Raw genomic sequence first — 16,771 nt, 5'->3', positions numbered from 1 at the left:
GTAACAGATCCAGCACTCATAACAAAATTTAACTGAATTATGCATTGGACATATGTTAAAGATGTTTTTAATGTAAAACTATATTTTTTTCTTGGCACAGTTAAACAATGAAGGTTCGGTACATGGAAGAAACATATCATAAACCTCAAACACTGGTTTTGGGAGACCTAGAAAAAAGCAGGGAAGTGGACCAGTTCGAAATTCCCAAAATTGTAACAGTCTTTACTTATTATAGGTACACCCCCAAATATCACACACACACAGCCCACTAGTGAAAGCCCTAGTTAAACCTGTAACTTCAGGAGATTACGGTGGTGCTGAAACTAGAGAGCAGCTCATCACCTGCAGACTCTGCAAGCTCTGGAAATACGGGTTGCTACGTAAACAAGGCCTTAAGACCACAGATTTTCTCGCGCTGAGAAGAAGCAAAAGCGGGGAAGAGCAAAAGGTGATAACTTCATGGTATGCTAAAAGCTAACGCTAGCATCTCTACTCTCCAACATCTGCTCCCTCAAAAACAATCTGAACCACCTCAGCTGAACCAAACTGGAGCTGAACTCAGTTTAGAGAGTAAAAGCACTGGTTTATTACTGTTTTGACTGGTAAAAGTTGAGAAAGCCAAACCCAGAGAAGTGGGAGGGCGAAAGTTGATGTCCCAGCCGGAGGCAGCGCTTCAGGGTCATGGAGGGGTATGGTCCCAAAGAGGGCTCATGGGTGCCGGCCGATCATGTTCTAGGTCCCGCGCAGAGGTGGGGACTCCACATACGTTGCCCAAGTTGGAGGAAGACCAGTAAGTGACTCTTTATGCTAAATTATGAAGAAGGTTAATCTGTTTGTTTGATTTTAACAGGTGGTGTTTGTACCTCCACCACAGCATCCTTGCTCTCACCGCTTTCAGCAGGGTCAACGCAAAGAGAGCAGCAAGAACATGACCAGCGTATCAGCAGAAATACAGTTAAACAAGGCGGAGAACGCATGGAAGCCTGGAGTTAAGGCGGCCCGTGGACACAGTGCTGTTGGAGATGACCCAGAGGTGATTAAGACCCAGGAGCTGTTCCGGCGCATTAGAAGCATCCTAAACAAACTGACGCCACAGATGTTTCAGTCTTTTCTCTGATGAACCAGGTCACATAGCTCACCATAGACACAGAGGAGAAGCTGAGGGCCTCATAGACCTGGTGTTCAAGAAAGCCATCTACGAACCCACCTTCTCTGAAACCTATGCCAACATGTGCCACTTACTTAAGGGGGTGAGTGACCTGCTGCTCTCTCTCTCTCTCTTTCTGTCTCTTTCCTTCCTTTATTCTCATTTTTTATGCCCTTGGTTAATCAGTTAAACAACACTGTTTAATATGGACCTAAAAGATCATTACGTTTTTTGATCATTCAGCACACACATCTTTTTTTATGTTTTAACAAGTACCACTTAGTTTGCACTCCCCCCAGTGCCAAATGGCCTGTTTTGAAATGAACCCAACAAAATCATCTATGCTGAAGACTTTGAATCTTGTGATATGGCATCAGTGTATCACAATACTTAAAGAAACTGCCACTGCACATACTGTTACACCTTAAACATTAAAAACAATACTATAAAAACTGAGTCCGGGTGGCACAGCTGTCTAAGTGTTGGCTCTGTCATCATGAGGTCGCAGGCTCGTTCACTGGTGATGCCACAGCCATCCATGACCAACCTAGAGAGCATAACTGTCTTTGCTTTTTCTTCTTTTTTCTCCCCCTTCACTCAGCATGGACGATGCCAGCTGAGGCGAGGTTAGCTGATGTAACAGATTTAGCGCTTAGCGTTGTTATTCCATCGTTCTGGGCTTCAGATGAGCCTGATTATTTACATGCTTTTAAGGTTCAGATCCTCAAACCTGCTTTGTGAAGAACTGGTAAATAATCTGGTGGCACAAAACATGTTTTTTTTTTTACCTCCCACACCTGAACAGATCTGTCACTAATGGTGTTTTCCTGTGTGTGTAGAAATATAATAATGCTGGAGAGTTGTGGAACGAAGACGCCTCAACTGGAAGGACTTCCCTCCAGAGGTATTGGTTAAAAATGCCAGCCAATACAAATTATGCAAAATACATTTAATACAGCAAGGTATATTACATGTTACAGCATAAGGTTCTTCATAGAACCTCATACAAGAGATTTTCTGCCATAGACATCAACCATTTAATCATGCTTAAGACCATCTGAGTGCAGGAATGTGGAAGGAGAGGACTGTGGGACCCTGGATTAAGAGGTGAGTGGATGGTGGATAGGGTCGGTACTTCTGGACCATTGATCACCTCTGATCTGGTCTGTTGTCTCTTATGCACTCTGTGGTTTCTACATTCAGCTCCTCTCTGAGGTCAACAGGTCATTTAAGTTTCACAGTTCACCTTACATAGCTCTCTGCTGCGGCCTCTTTACGTTCCTCTCTGAGGGCAGCAGGTCATTATGTTGAACTTTACTCCCACAAGTCTTCATAAGCTTACTGTAGGGTTGAGTACTGGCAAGAAACTAACAATACGATGCATGTCACGATACAGGGGTTATGATATATTGCAAATTTTAAATATATTGCAAAATTATAGAAAAACTGTCATAGATTTAAAAACACTATCATATCCATAAAATCTGACACTGTTTATTATATTATATGCAATATAATATAATACAATTCTGCAACATATCAATATTTTCTTACACCGCTAGTTAATTGAATGATAGTGTAATATGATCATGTGTTTGGGCTGATTTTTCAACATATTGTTGGTAAAGATGATGATTTTAATGTTATTATTGTTAATAAATAAAAATAAAATATCCCATGTTTTTAAATCTGCACCACTGCTTCTGAACAGTGCTTTACATTTTTTAAATAAAAATAGTGAAAGTGAAACGCTGATGTTGAGACGAACAGGAACCTGTAGCCTTTCAGTTGTACTTTTAAAAAAGCTAACAATAGTGCCACCCTTTTTGGTGATGCACACACACTATATGGTCAAAAGTATTTGGACACCTGCTCCTTCATTGTTTCTTCTGAAATCGGGAGTCTTTTTGTTGGAGGAACCGTCTCTACTGTCCAGGAAAGAAGGCTTTCTACTAGATTTTGGAGGAGAATTGCTGTGAGGATTTGATTGCATTTAATGACAAGAGCGTTAATCAACACACCCCACCTCATCCTCAACTCATCCCAAAAATATTGGATGGAGCACCAGCAATCATTGCAAAAAACACAGTTCCACAGTTCAATGCTGGGAGGCCTTATACCTCTTATACCCCCCTTATACCACACCTGGCATTAGGCATGGGGCCTATAGGTTCATGATTATCTGCTCCAGGGAGTCTTACTCTATTGGCGGTCCTTCTCTATAGTGACTATACAAGCTGTGTGTGTGTGTGTGTGCGTGTGTGTGTGTGCAATTGCAAATCTGTGTCAGGAATAGGTGCAACTGAATTTGAGTTGCTATTAGTTTTTAAAGTTGAATGTGTAACATTATTGTTTGGTACCGTAAATTTAGCTCGTTTAAACACATAGTTTAGAAGCACACTGCAAAGTCTGACTCACTGATGCTGATATCACTTCCTCTTGCCCTCAAATATTTTGGTCTTTAGCTTCATATAGTGGTTTTTAAGACCTCCAAGTAAATTTAGCAAGCAGGAAGTTGTTGGGCTGCTATGGTCAGACTGTCAGCAACACAACTGAGACATAGGAAGCCAGAAAACCTGCCACCTTATTCAACAGAAGATCAACGAACATGCGTCTCATTTTGGCCTTTATTTTCACTTGTGTATGTAAGTAGATTTTCATGCACTCTGTGATTCATACTGTATCCAGTACAGAGTGAACTGCTTGTTTTCTACATTTAGACACTGAAGGGTTAAAGCAGAGGGTTAACTGCTCTCTAGAAGAAGAAGATATGGTACTTTCAGGGAGTTACAGTGGCTGGTCTGTTGTCTCTGCAGGCACTGGGAGCTGGAGCTGGGAGAAGGAGTTAACTCTTCCACCTGGAGGAACGATCACCATCCCGTGTCATTATGATCTGAAATATATACAGCATAAGAAATACTGGTGCTATCACGCTAGAGCAGCTTACAACTTCTGTAAGATTCTGGCTTATGCCAATAACACAGAAGATAAAGTAACAGTGACTGATTACCCAGCTCAGAGTCTCTTTACTGTGACTACGAGAGATCTGCATAGTGGAGACACTGGATCATACTGGTGTGTTGTGGAGATTGAGGGAATACTCAGTCGAGATGTTGATGAACAGATGTTTATCACAGTGAAAGCAGGTATTAGATTCCACACAGCACACACTGAATAATGATTCATCACTGAATTATCTGAAGCTTCTCATATTGCAGTATCACATGTCTCTGTGTCCAGATCCTGATCTATCTGTGAAGGAGAGCAGTGTGAGTGGTCAGGAAGGGGGCAATATCAGTGTCCAGTGTCTCTACAGTGCTGGATATCAGAAAGAACAGAAGCAGTGGTGCAGATCTAAAGACAGTAGGTGCTACACAGTGGGGAGGACTAACACAGCCCAGGGTTCAGCGGTGCAGATCAGTGATGATGGGAGAAGATCCTTCAGGGTGGAGATGAGTGAACTGCAGAAGAGTGATGCTGGCTGGTACTGGTGTAAAACTGGAAAGCTACAGATTCTCGTTCATCTCAGCATCAGTGATGCATCTCCAGGTAGGATCACAAACACTACTATTATGTAATAAATGTAAATCACTGTTCAGATTTCTAGACCAGTTTTTTAAATTTCATGATGGAAACAGATGTGACTACATTTCCTGGCACTGAGAGAAGCAGCATCAGTGAAATCACTCGAGGTAGGATCACAAACAGTCCTTCAAATTCACTGAATCCAGTCACGGACAGAATTAGTTTATCTGATTTGTGCTTCTAGGTTTTACAGCTGTGACTGTAAATGGAAGAACAGAAGGCAGGTGAGTAGTGCAGTCCTGTAAGCTTTAAGTGAGCTGCTGTTTCTTCAGAGTTTGTGAGGTGGGGCAAGACTAGTAATTCATAGATGAAGTAAAATGTACACTGTAAAAACTCTACTTAGTTTAGCTGCATATTTACTTCCTTTTCTTCTGCATCAGTTTGGTTAACAGTACGTACAGAGTTGAGCCTCAAAAAACATTAGTAAATGAGCTGCAGCTGGAACTGATGTTTAGTCTGTGGCTCCTCCCATTAATCTGTTTACTGTTTATTCACATCTGGAGGGTAGGACTCCCCATATCACATGGCATCCCCAGACTGGGAGGCTTTTGCCCATGGAGTGCTGAGGCTTTGCTGGGATTTGAACTTATGACCTCCTCACACTTGATGAGCAGTAGTTAGACTGTAGGGCAGTTCTGAGTAAATGTACCTTCCCTTCTTTCTCAGACACAGAAATGTACATGGTTTCACAGCTCTAGAGTGATGCAGTCTAACTTCCTGCTTATCAAGCCACCCCCCCTTCACCTCCCCATGTAATAGGGTAGTCCTAACCTGCAGATAGAAATACACAGTAAACAGATTGAGAGGGAGGAGCCACAGACTAAACATCTTATTTAGTATTCAATCAGTTTCAGCTGCAGCTCATTTACTTATGATTTTGAGGCTCAACTCAGTATGTATTGTTGATCAAACTGAGGTGCAGAAGTAAGAAATGTGAGTTATGAAGTTGATGAACTGATCTTCTGTCTATCCAGGGGCCTCTGAATACAATGCATGGTTTTGTCTACATTAGGTCTAGTGTCTTAAGTTGCTGTGTGTGGGAACGGGAGTCATTTGCATACAGGAACTCTGTATGTAGTTTATAATATTTATAATTATCCTCATTCTGGATATAAAAAGTCATTTAGAACATTCAGTAGTGTATGTTCTTGTGTAATGATGAAAAATACATGCATTAGCATAGGCCTGTCTCAGTGCAGTAAATGCTGAGTAAGTCAGGGCTATCTTAATGTGCTAAACTGTTTATTGCAGCGATAGCAATGACATGACAGTCTGGACTTCAGTGGCGACTGTTTGCCTGGGGATGCTGTTTTTTCTGGTTAGCGTTCTGGTCTGCGTTGTGAGGAAAAATTACAGTAAGTATTCACATAGGTTTTATTTTAGGGCCTTTAAGGATACATTTTGATTCTATTGTGTATTCCTATTATGTACATATTTTAATTACTATTAAATCTAACTATCAAAGCTCCACATGGTCCATCATTGCACTGGTGCAATAGCTGTTATTACAAAAATAATAGCTGTTGTGCTGCTCAGTGTTAGCTGGAAAAAAACATGTTGAGTGAAATAAATTGTTTAAAAGATGCATGAAGTACCAAACTGATCAGTGCAATTAAAGACTCTACAAGGTCAAATCAATTGTGCTTAAGCTATTGTTTCCTGTGTGTTACTGTGTATTACATATAATGCAAGTAGCCAGTGAATCAATATGGGCTAATATGCGTAATCAGATATCTCCACCTCACACTAACAGATAGAACTCAGATGGAGAGCACAGAGAGGATCAACAGTGCTGCAGTTCAGGCAGTAAGTATTGGGGAGTATTTATGGTATCATGCAGTCTGATGTGGTGTTGCTCTCCACGGTATCACATCAGTAGCAATTGGTGCAAATTAAAATAGCTAAATAAATTGGTTGGAAAGGGCGTCCACAAACATTTGGACATGTACACATATTCTACACTATATTGCAGAACATGACAAACAACATATAAAGTGCTAGTTTTAGACCAGAAAACCCCTTTAATGCTTTCTGTGTGTGTGTATTAACAGTCCTCCATAACTGAAGAGCCTGTGACCTACAGCACAGTCATTTCTAAAAAGAAAAAGGTAGGACTTCATTTCTCCACCCACCTATAAACTGTCCTCATTTACTGAAGCATTAAGAGATTATTGGGTTGTTGAGAAATCATGAGAAAACCATGTCTACAGCCTTCATCTGCATCAGATCCTGAAAATGATGTCACCAACAGCTCGGTGCAACACACTGTGAGTACATATTTCTAACCGTACAGCCATCACCACAGGTATAAACATCTGACTGAAGGAGAGCTTCCCTCCCTTACACTTCGGACCCATTTAGTGTAGCTGGTGAAAGAGTGTGGTAGAACAGAGGATCCTTCAGAAGGTCTCTAAAACTGTTGTATTTCCAGCTCTCTCCAGCAGTGGGAGATGACGGGGTGATCTACAGCTCTGTGGTTCACAAGTAAGAGGTGAGAGAAGCTCAGTGTCAGTGTTAAAGTGCCCTGGAGTTCAGTTAAATCCATCATTAAGAAATGGAAGGAATGTGGCATGTGTGTAAATCTGTCCTTACAAACTGAGTTACCGTGCCAGAAGGAGACTAGTGATTGCATGGACCTAAAGGGGAGGGGGTTATTTATGCAATCATTATTTTACATTATATATATATATATAATATACACATGTATGTTTTCCATAATTTATAGATACATTTTCTCTCATTATTGCAGGTGTGAGCAGACGTCCGTCTAGCCAAGGGATCTAGATGGGATCACTTCCAGAGAAGACACCTTAATGCAAATACCCATTATGAATATAGAACAGACTGTATTAGACAAGCTTTAGGCACAGTTTCTTAGGCACAGATTTAAAAGGCCCAAATCCTGCATTTTTCTTGAGTTTTTTCATGAGCTGGACATGTAATACTTTAAAGATTTATGTCTCACATATAAAATTTTTACATTACAGTCTTACAACCTCTCTACAAACACACCAGCATGTCAAATTTGACGTTTCTTGATGTTTCTATTAAACTCTTTCAAAATATTTCCTGAATCTGTAGATACTGTAGATATCTGTCTCATCGCATCCGTCAATGTTTTGTGTGAAACTGATTAATGGACAAATGACTTTGAGGTCTAAACCATATACAGTCTAAGATCTAAACAAAACAAACTGACTATTATCTAATGACAAAAGTTAAGAGACGGCTGCTCATTCATTGTTTCTATCAAAACCAAGGGTATTACAACCCCCCCCCCCAAAAACAAACAAACAAAACAAACAAAACAAAACAAACATTCATCCTACTTTTGTTGGAGTAACTGTCTCTATGGCCCAGGGAAGAAGAATTTCTGCTAGAATCAGGAGCATTGCTGTGAGGGTTTGATTGTATTCAGCGACAAGAGTGTTAGTGAGGTCAGTGATGTTGTAGTGATGTTGGATCATCACCACCCCACCTCTTCTTCCAAACTCCCCAACTCATCCCATCAGTAGGTAGGTTTATGTTCAGAGAGTCATATTGTATTGGCAGTACTTCTCTACAGGGACTAGACAAGGTTGTGTGTGTGTTTATTTGCACATCTGTGTCAGCAGCAAAGGGGTGCAACTTAAAGTTGCTGACTTCATTCATTAGAAGGGGTGTCCTCAAACATTTGGACATGTAGTGTATTTCGCCACTGTGTTATTACTGTGTAGTGTGCTGTTGACCCCAGTTGGTACCGCTTCTCAGTCGGCCGCGTTCTTGTCTGTACTCGTGTTTCTGTGGACTGTGTTAAATGTCATCAGTTGCAGCCCAAGTACTGTTCCTTTCAAAAGTTCACATCCAGCCAAGCACAGTCCAAATTCACGGATGTGTTCTTGTTAAGCCTATGTTATTGAGGAGGCATCGACACGTGACATATATCCCAGAATGCATTTCGCACCACGCTGCTGTTCCAACTGCAAAATTACCGTCAGCGTCCTCCCGTCCTTGGCCGTTTGTACTTGAGTGTCAGAACTACCAAATACACCAGCCCGAGCTTGGCGTACTTTGTATTGAGAATCTTTCATTGTCTGAGATTTGCTCACTGAGCTCACCACTGGTTTATTCTTATGGGATATTGCCCCCTGGTGGTAGATCTGAACTTTTACAGTCTATCTATCTATTACCTATCTGCCTGTCTATCCATCTATTTATCAACCTATCTGCCTGTCTGTCTATCTATCTATCTGCCTGTCTGTCTATCTGACTGTCTTTCTATCTATCTATCTATTCGTTCATCCATAAAGAAATAGAGCAAAAAAGCATTAGGCAGGAAGCTGGTAAATTAGTACCTGACTCTCTGATAGTGAGAGAGTCCCAACACAGGAAGAGCTCTGAAAATGAGCTGCTCAGACACAGGAAGAGTATTTGTCGTTGGAGACTCTTACAGAAACATGGGCTTCTACTCTCTCAGCAGTTCTTTAATTCTCCTTGTGTTTCTGCTCTTCATCTCAGGTAAGATCAATCCTGCATCCCTCCTGTACACTGGCTGTGTGTTCTTCACACCTTCACTGCTTTAAACATGCTCTTATTAACCCTTTATTACACAGTGTTTCCTCATGAGCGTGAACTCACTGTCCTGTCTGTACTTCTGCTCAGAAATTGTATTTAATAACAGTGATAAAGGTCCTAATGAAGGAACGAATTGGAGTGTTAGATTGTGAGACATGGCTGAAGTATGGACATGTCCAGCTAGGGGCATCGTAGGGTGGGAGAAGGGGATGTGGACCCCAGTCAGTCCATGAAAATGAATTGAGTGTTTTGGCAGAATGGTTAGCGTTGTGGAGATCAGTGTAATATCTTTTCACTGGCCCCCAAGTCCTGGGCAGTGCTTCTGTTTCTAACAGCAAGTTACTAGACGCTACCACTTGATCATTAGCCAGTGTCACACCGGAAGAGGCCGTTGACAACCTCAGTGGTGTTAAGAAAATGAAAAGCAGATACTTTCTTAAAATGATTTACTTTTGAAAGTCAACCTCTTTAACTCCAGCGTACTGTTAGCGGCTCTAGACCCGCAATCCTCACTCATATAAATGAAGAATAATTAATGCAATTACTGAACAAAAAGTATTATTATCCTTAGAAAGTATTCAAAAAATGCAGAGTTTAAGAAGCTGCATGATAATTGTGGTTTTCATGATTATCGACTATTGTAACATATGGCCTGAGGCTTTATTAGGGCTAAAGCGATACTCATTGTCAGGATAGGCAGAGGTCAGGAAACAGGCAGGGTCAAAACCAAGATAAACAACAGCACAAGCACGTCCAAGACTGGAAGTGAAACAGTGACGTCAACAACAACACTCCAAACTGAGGGGCTCAAGAGGAGTCAGTAACAGTCCAGTCATAAACTGGGCCTGCATGCTGGAGATGAGCCTCAGGTGAAGGGCGAAGTTTAGCCCTTGCACATTGGAGCACATGACCTGTGCCCACTGAGGCCAGCAGAGGGAGACATTACAGTAATGAAACATAGAAAACGCATTAAAGTATTATTATTATCATTATTATTAGTTATTATTGTTTCATATGAATTTCTGTATTATTACACAATGTTTGACTATAAAAAAGCAACATTCTACAGCCATCTCAGATACATATCTTAACTCTGTCTTGAGACCTGGAGAAGTGCTGATGGGTAACTTTTCTGCAGATTCTGAGAGCGTGAGGACACTGAAGAAATTAGCTGTGAGAAGAGGAGGATCTCTCAGTGTTCCATGTTTTTATGATAAGCAGCACAAATTAAACCGTAAATACTGGTGTAGAGGGTATTACTGGTCCTCATGTGGAATAGAAGCCCACACAGACCAACGTACAAAAACTACATCAGTCACTGATCATCCAACCCAGAATATGTTTACTGTGGAACTGAACAGCCTCCAAGACTCGGACTCTGGATATTATTGGTGTGCTGTGGAAATTGGTGGGATTGGGACTCCAGATGACCGGGATTACGTGGATCTGACGGTCAGTGCAGGTAAGAAGTCTCTCTGTGTGAAGCAGAACATGTTCACTGTAGCTTAAGGCTTGTAGGACATGTCTCTAATGATGGAGTTTGTGTTTCCTCCACTTCTTCTCTGCTCTTCATTCAGATCCTGCTGTGTGGGTGGAGAACAGCAGAGTGAGTGGTCAGGAAGGGGGCAGTGTCAGTGTCCAGTGTTTCTACAGTGCTGAATATAAGAATGAAGAGAAGAAGTGGTGCAGATTTAAAGACTGGAGCTGCTACCCGAATTCAGCAGTGAAGATCAGTGATGATGGGAGGAGATCCTTCAGAGTGGAGATGAGTGGACTGCAGAAGAGTGATGCTGGCTGGTACTGGTGCAGTGCAGGAGATGTTGCAGTTACTGTTCACCTCACCGTCACTGAAAGACCTACCAGTAAGATCATATGTATCAGAAATGCTGCCCAGTCCTGCTGACAGTCATGTTGTAAGATTTTAACGCTAACATTAATCTGTTACTTCTCATGTTAGCAACAGTGGAGATGACAACAACTTCTCGCAAGACAACCAAGGAAACTGTAAACACTCCTGGTATGATCACATTATATATATGATGATTATATATATGATGAATCATATGATATATGATTATATGTAAAAGTATAATATCCTAAATATAGCTTGACCCAAAAAAGGAACTGAAATCTTTTAGAACCCTCCAGGTACGCTATATCAGCAAAAGTATTGGGACACGCCTCCTAATCATTGAATTCAAGTCTTTCCTTTGGTCTCACTGAACTCCAGCGTGGTTCTGTATGTAATAGGAGTCACTGCTGCAATAACAAGTCAGCTGGTGAAATTTCCTCCCTCCTAAATCTTCCTCCATCAGCTGTGAGTGGTGTTATTATTGAACAGTGGAAGCGTTTAGGAGGAACCACATAGAGCAGCTCAGCCACCAAGTTTCCGACCACGTAAAGTTACCGAGCGAGATTAGGGCCGAGTGCTGAGCTCAGAGCATAGTGCAGAAAAGTGATCCAACGCTGAGTTCCAAACCTCCTCTGGCATTAAAATCATCACAGAAACTGTGCTCTGGGAGCTTACTGGCATGAGTTCCCATGGCTTAGCATCTGCATGCAGGCCTTACATCACCATGCACAATGCCAAGTGTTGGATGGAGTGGTGTAAAGCACATGGCCACTGGACCCTCTGAGAATCAAGTTTCTCTATCTGGCAGTCTAATGGAGTTCAGGAGAACATTACCTACATTGTGCCAACTGTAAAGTTTGGTGGAGGAGGGATAATGTTGTTTTTCAGGGGTTGGCCTGTAGGCCCCTTACAGTTCCACAAAAGATAAATCCTAATACCTCAGCACAACAAGACACTGTGGACAATTGTACGCTGCCAAGTTTGTGAAAAAAAGTTTGGGAAAGGCACTTTTCTGTTCCAGCATGACTGACTGTGCCCCAGTGCACAAAGCAAGCTCCAAAAAGGCATGGTTGGGTAGTAAGTCAGGAAAATTTGACTGGCCTGCATAGAGACCTGACCTCAACCCCATCAAACACCTTTGGGATGAACTAGAATGGAGATTGTGAGCCAAGCCCTCTCATCCAACATCAGTGTCTGACCTCACAAATGCTCTTCTGGATGAATGGATGCTTTCACAGAAGAGCAGCAGAAACTGATAGAGCTGCCAAAGGAGGACCAACTCTACATTAAGTGAAATTTAAGCTCCTGTCAGTGTAATGTGTATGTGTCCCAATACTTTTGTCCATATAGTGTACGTTTGGTTTTGATCATATGCTATTTGATCAATAAAGTTCAGGCCTTCTGTTCTTACATCTGAAATCTGTGCAGTGATTTAAGTACATTATTGTGGGTATTGTGTTTGTTAGAATTGCTGGATTCTGGTTTTAGACCATGCTGGTGTGGATATATAGAGACAACCCTGTGACTGTGTTAATGCTGTAAAAGTAATCAGTCTTACTCACTGTGGCGGACAGCAGAGGCTACACATTCCTGCCCTGGGAGCCTGAGGTGAGTAAAAAAAAAAAAAACAGTAAAAGGAGAAGAGGTCAGTATTGGCCGGTGTGTATGCTGTATTCAGAGGCCCCTGGGCCTGGCTGCACTGACAGGCCTTAACTGCGAAATCACTTGTAGATAAAGACATTTTCCAGAGAGGACTTGTTAATGACAAGTCTGTGACACTTAACGTTATTAAGCTTTACTGTGTGCTGTTTCCAGTATGCATGGTGAGGTCAGTACCTACCAAAGAGGTGCAAAGAAGGACACCCTGCGAACTGAGTGAACCTGCAACAGGGTCATGGGTGCTCAAGGTTTACTGAGGGTAGCCTGTCTGTTCCAATCCCACAAAAAAGCTACTGTAGCACAGACTGTTCAATACTTAAAGCTAAAATTACATGGATACTTGAGCTAAATGGGGGGATGTCTGCACAATATTAAGCAGATGGTTGTAATGTTATGGTTGTAATGTTATGACCTTAACTCATTTTCAATGACTGTAAACTTCCCAAAAGCATTCAGATCTGCTGTTGCACAAGGATACTTCTTGTGCAACAGCAGATCTGAACAAAAATCAGCATCAGTATCACTCATCAACAGCAGGACTGCAGCTCTGTGATTCACGTCTGATGCTCAGCTTGTCTTCGTACAACCTGAGCTTCTAATCCTGTGTTGTTTTCTATTTCAGAGAGCGAGTGGAGTTCTGTATAGCACACACCTGACAAGACACAAATGCTGAGATACCAGAAGGGCCAAGAATTTATGAATGTATGTTCCTGAGATGAAGGAGATACTCACGCGTAGAACGGGCTTCCCTGAATTTGATGTTTTCATATTTTATCTGCAATCCTAAGTAAAAGTGTTCTTAATTGTTTAAAAGTGGGAGATACTCTCTCTCTACTCCATGACCTCACGACCTTCTGTCTTCACTACTCTGACATCCTTTTTATTGGGTCTCTGTCAAAAGCCTAGTCAGACACCATCAGCTCTAGCTTTGTGTATTTTTATTTTGTCATGATATTAATTCTACCGGTGTGCTGTTAAATGTACTGCATGCTATTGAAGCGCTATGTGTTATTTATTTAGCCTATAATTACGCTTCACTGGCTTTGCTAAAATTGCTAGCAGAGATGAAAGTCGGGGTGAGGACTGACTTTAACACAACAGCTATAATACTATTCAGAAGCTCCAGATGGCACAACTGTCTAACTGCCTGCTTGTCAAGAGACAGGAGATTATACATTTAAATCTCAACAACACAGTCTTCCATGGTCAGGAGTCAGGAGACGCATCCTCCCATGTAATAGGGGGCGCTATAACCCGCAGGAATAAACAGTAAACAGACTGAGGGGGAGGAGCCACAGACTACAAGTTTCGTTTGTAGCCCTAGTGATGTTCTCCTTAGTCAGAGTGGAGCTAAACTAAGTTTCTAAGACATTGTTAAAGGGTCTGTATACTATATTTCTTGAACCTGACTGATGATGTTTGCATTTTTTTGTTCCATAAAAAAAATCATTTTTACTTTATTATTTTATAACTGATCTATCTGTCTCTGTCTGTCTGTCTATCTATCTATCTATCTGTCTGTCTGTCTGTCTGTCTGTCTGTCCGTCTGTCCATCCATCTATCTTCTATCTTCACTAACATTAAGTGAAAAAAACAAAGCACTAAACAGGAAGAGCTCTATTTGAGCTGCTTCTCTCAGAGACAGGAAGAGTATTTGTCGCTGGAGACTCTTACAGAAACATGGGCTTCTACTCTCTCAGCAGTTCTTTAATTCTCCTGGTGTTTCTGCTCTTCATCTCAGGTAAGATCAATTCTGCATCCGTCCTGTACACTGGCTGTGTGTTCTTCACACCTTCACTGCTTTAAACATGCTGTTATTAACCCTTTATTACACAGTGTTTCCTCATGAGCGTGAACTCACTGTCCTGTCTTTATGTTCTGCTCAGAAATGATATTTAATAACAGTGAAAAGATTCAGAATGAAGGAATGAATTACCAATTACCAAAGAATAAACCAGTAAAAAGCTTTTTATTGTATTTTTATTGGGTCACACCACCTCCTCCTGGTGGGCATGTTCAGACCTCAGCACCTTCTGGAAGACATTCTTTTCCATCCAGTATCTTATACCTGAGTTTATGGTGCTGAAAATTGCACATATGTATATATATATATATATATATATATATATATATATATATATATATATATATATATATATATATATATATGTGTGTGTGTGTAGGCCAGAAGAATAGATATATCCAGCAGCAAGTGTCATTACAACAGTTACTATGTGCAGCTACGCAATCATGAGCCAGTGTTGGGGTGGAGCTGCAGCTGCTAACCCACTGCAGGAACTGAAGAAGCAGTTGACAAGTGACATCAGAATTCTTTATAAAATGATGAACAGTTACTTTCCTGACATTGCTTTCTTTTTTAACCGTAATTTAACTGTTAATTAACCTCTTAAACTCCAGAGCACTGCTAGCAGCTCCAGATATGCATTCCTCATCCATATAAACTGAGAGAAACATAATATCATAATTATAAATTATAATCCTTAGAATGTATTTAGAGTCTCAGAGTTTAAGAGGTTTTAAATGATTATTGGCTGTACAAGATAAAACAATGGTCATGTTGAACAGAAGCTATTGAAAGTCATTTTGCTTTCATTATTATTATTATTATTATTATTATTATTATTATTATTAGTAGTAGTAGTAGTAGTAGTAGTAGTAAATTATGATTTTAGTTATTATTTAAAGGTTGTTGGTTACTTGTATTGTTTCGTATGAATCTCCATTACACGTTTGACCATTAAAACAAAACATTTTAATTATACTTATTATTATTAAGCTTTTATATATTACAGATATTTCCATATATTTATGGAATCAGAGATCAGACAAATTCAAAATTATTTCCTAAACCATGTTTTAATATATATATTTTTAATACTATCATGAACTGTTTGACAGATTCTGGAGTTCTGCTGTTCTTTTATTCAACTTCTTCTCTGCAGATTCTGAGAGCGTGAGGACACTGAAGAATTTAGCTGTGAGAAGAGGAGGATCTGTCAGTGTTCCATGTTTTTATGATAAGCAGTACAAATTAAACCGTAAATTCTGGTGTAAAGGGTATTACTGGTCCTCATGTAGAATAGTAGCCTACACAGACACAAGTGGAGGAACATCCATCACTGATCATCCAACCCAGAATATGTTTACTGTGGAACTGAACAGCCTCCAAGACTCGGACTCTGGATATTATTGGTGTGCTGTGGAAATTGGTGATTCATATGACCGGGATTACGTGGATCTGACGGTCAGTGCAGGTAACAAGTCTCTCTGTGTGAAGCAGAACATGTTCACTGTAGCTTAAGGCTTGTAAGACGTGTCTCTAATGATGGAGTTTGTGTTTCCACCACTCCTTCTCTGCTCTTCATTCAGATCCTGCTGTGAGAGTGGAGAACAGCAGAGTGAGTGGTCAGGAAGGGGGCAGTGTCAGTGTCCAGTGTTTCTACAGTGCTGAATATAAGAATGAAGAGAAGAAGTGGTGCAGATTTAAAGACAGCACCTGCTATTCTGGGGGGAGAACTAATACATCTCAGAGTTCAGCAGTGCTGGTTGCTGACTATGGAACAGGATCCTTCAGAGTGGAGATGAGTGGACTGCAGAAGAGTGATGTTGGCTGGTACTGGTTCAGTGCAGGAGATGTGGGAGTTACTGTTCACCTCACAGTCACTGAAAGACCTACCAGTAAGATCATATGTTTTAGAAATGCCGCCCAGTCCTGCTGACAGTCATGTTGTAAGATTTTAATGCTAACATTAATCTGTTACTTTTTGAAGCAGATATAAACACACACAAAGCCTTCTTCTCTGGACAGTAGAGACAGTAACTCCAACAAAAGCAGGATGAAATCTTTTTTAATACCCTTGATTTTGGAAGAAACAATGAATGAGTAGGTGTCCCAATACTTTTGTCTAAATAGTGTATATAATAAATAAACACACACACAGAAGTCATAAGGT

The 16,771-nt window shown here is 40.8% G+C and overlaps 2 protein-coding genes across 3 annotated transcripts in view; both read left to right on the top strand.

Annotated features, from left to right (window-relative positions):
• The first annotated feature begins 710 nt into the window (after positions 1–710).
• LOC140546208 (polymeric immunoglobulin receptor-like) overlaps positions 711–16,771 on the top strand; it is a 26,195-nt gene continuing 10,134 nt past the window's right edge. The window contains exons 1-15 of the mRNA XM_072669436.1: positions 711–749; positions 851–1,010; positions 1,126–1,250; positions 1,749–1,773; positions 3,964–4,293; positions 4,388–4,696; positions 4,786–4,839; positions 4,917–4,956; positions 5,984–6,087; positions 6,486–6,538; positions 6,784–6,840; positions 6,943–6,999; positions 7,164–7,218; positions 10,425–10,748; positions 10,864–11,148. Coding sequence (XP_072525537.1) covers positions 711–749; positions 851–1,010; positions 1,126–1,250; positions 1,749–1,773; positions 3,964–4,293; positions 4,388–4,696; positions 4,786–4,839; positions 4,917–4,956; positions 5,984–6,087; positions 6,486–6,538; positions 6,784–6,840; positions 6,943–6,999; positions 7,164–7,218; positions 10,425–10,748; positions 10,864–11,148 — 2,017 coding nt within the window. The remainder of the gene's footprint in view (positions 750–850; positions 1,011–1,125; positions 1,251–1,748; positions 1,774–3,963; positions 4,294–4,387; positions 4,697–4,785; positions 4,840–4,916; positions 4,957–5,983; positions 6,088–6,485; positions 6,539–6,783; positions 6,841–6,942; positions 7,000–7,163; positions 7,219–10,424; positions 10,749–10,863; positions 11,149–16,771) is intronic.
• LOC140545551 (polymeric immunoglobulin receptor-like) overlaps positions 14,121–16,771 on the top strand; it is a 5,245-nt gene continuing 2,594 nt past the window's right edge. The window contains exons 1-4 of one of the 2 annotated variants that reach the window (XM_072668359.1): positions 14,121–14,178; positions 14,383–14,538; positions 15,761–16,072; positions 16,188–16,496. In XM_072668359.1, the coding sequence (XP_072524460.1) occupies positions 14,478–14,538; positions 15,761–16,072; positions 16,188–16,496 (682 nt within the window). In that variant the 5' untranslated portion in view covers positions 14,121–14,178; positions 14,383–14,477. Of the gene's footprint in view, positions 14,179–14,347; positions 14,539–15,760; positions 16,073–16,187; positions 16,497–16,771 lie in introns of those variants that run through there. The other variant, XR_011978271.1, reaches the window with a different exon arrangement.

This window comes from Salminus brasiliensis, chromosome 23 (genome assembly GCF_030463535.1).
Source record: "Salminus brasiliensis chromosome 23, fSalBra1.hap2, whole genome shotgun sequence".
Taxonomy (NCBI): domain Eukaryota; kingdom Metazoa; phylum Chordata; class Actinopteri; order Characiformes; family Bryconidae; genus Salminus; species Salminus brasiliensis.
Note: the sequence above shows the minus strand (reverse complement) of the source record. Positions and strands in the feature narration are given on the sequence as shown.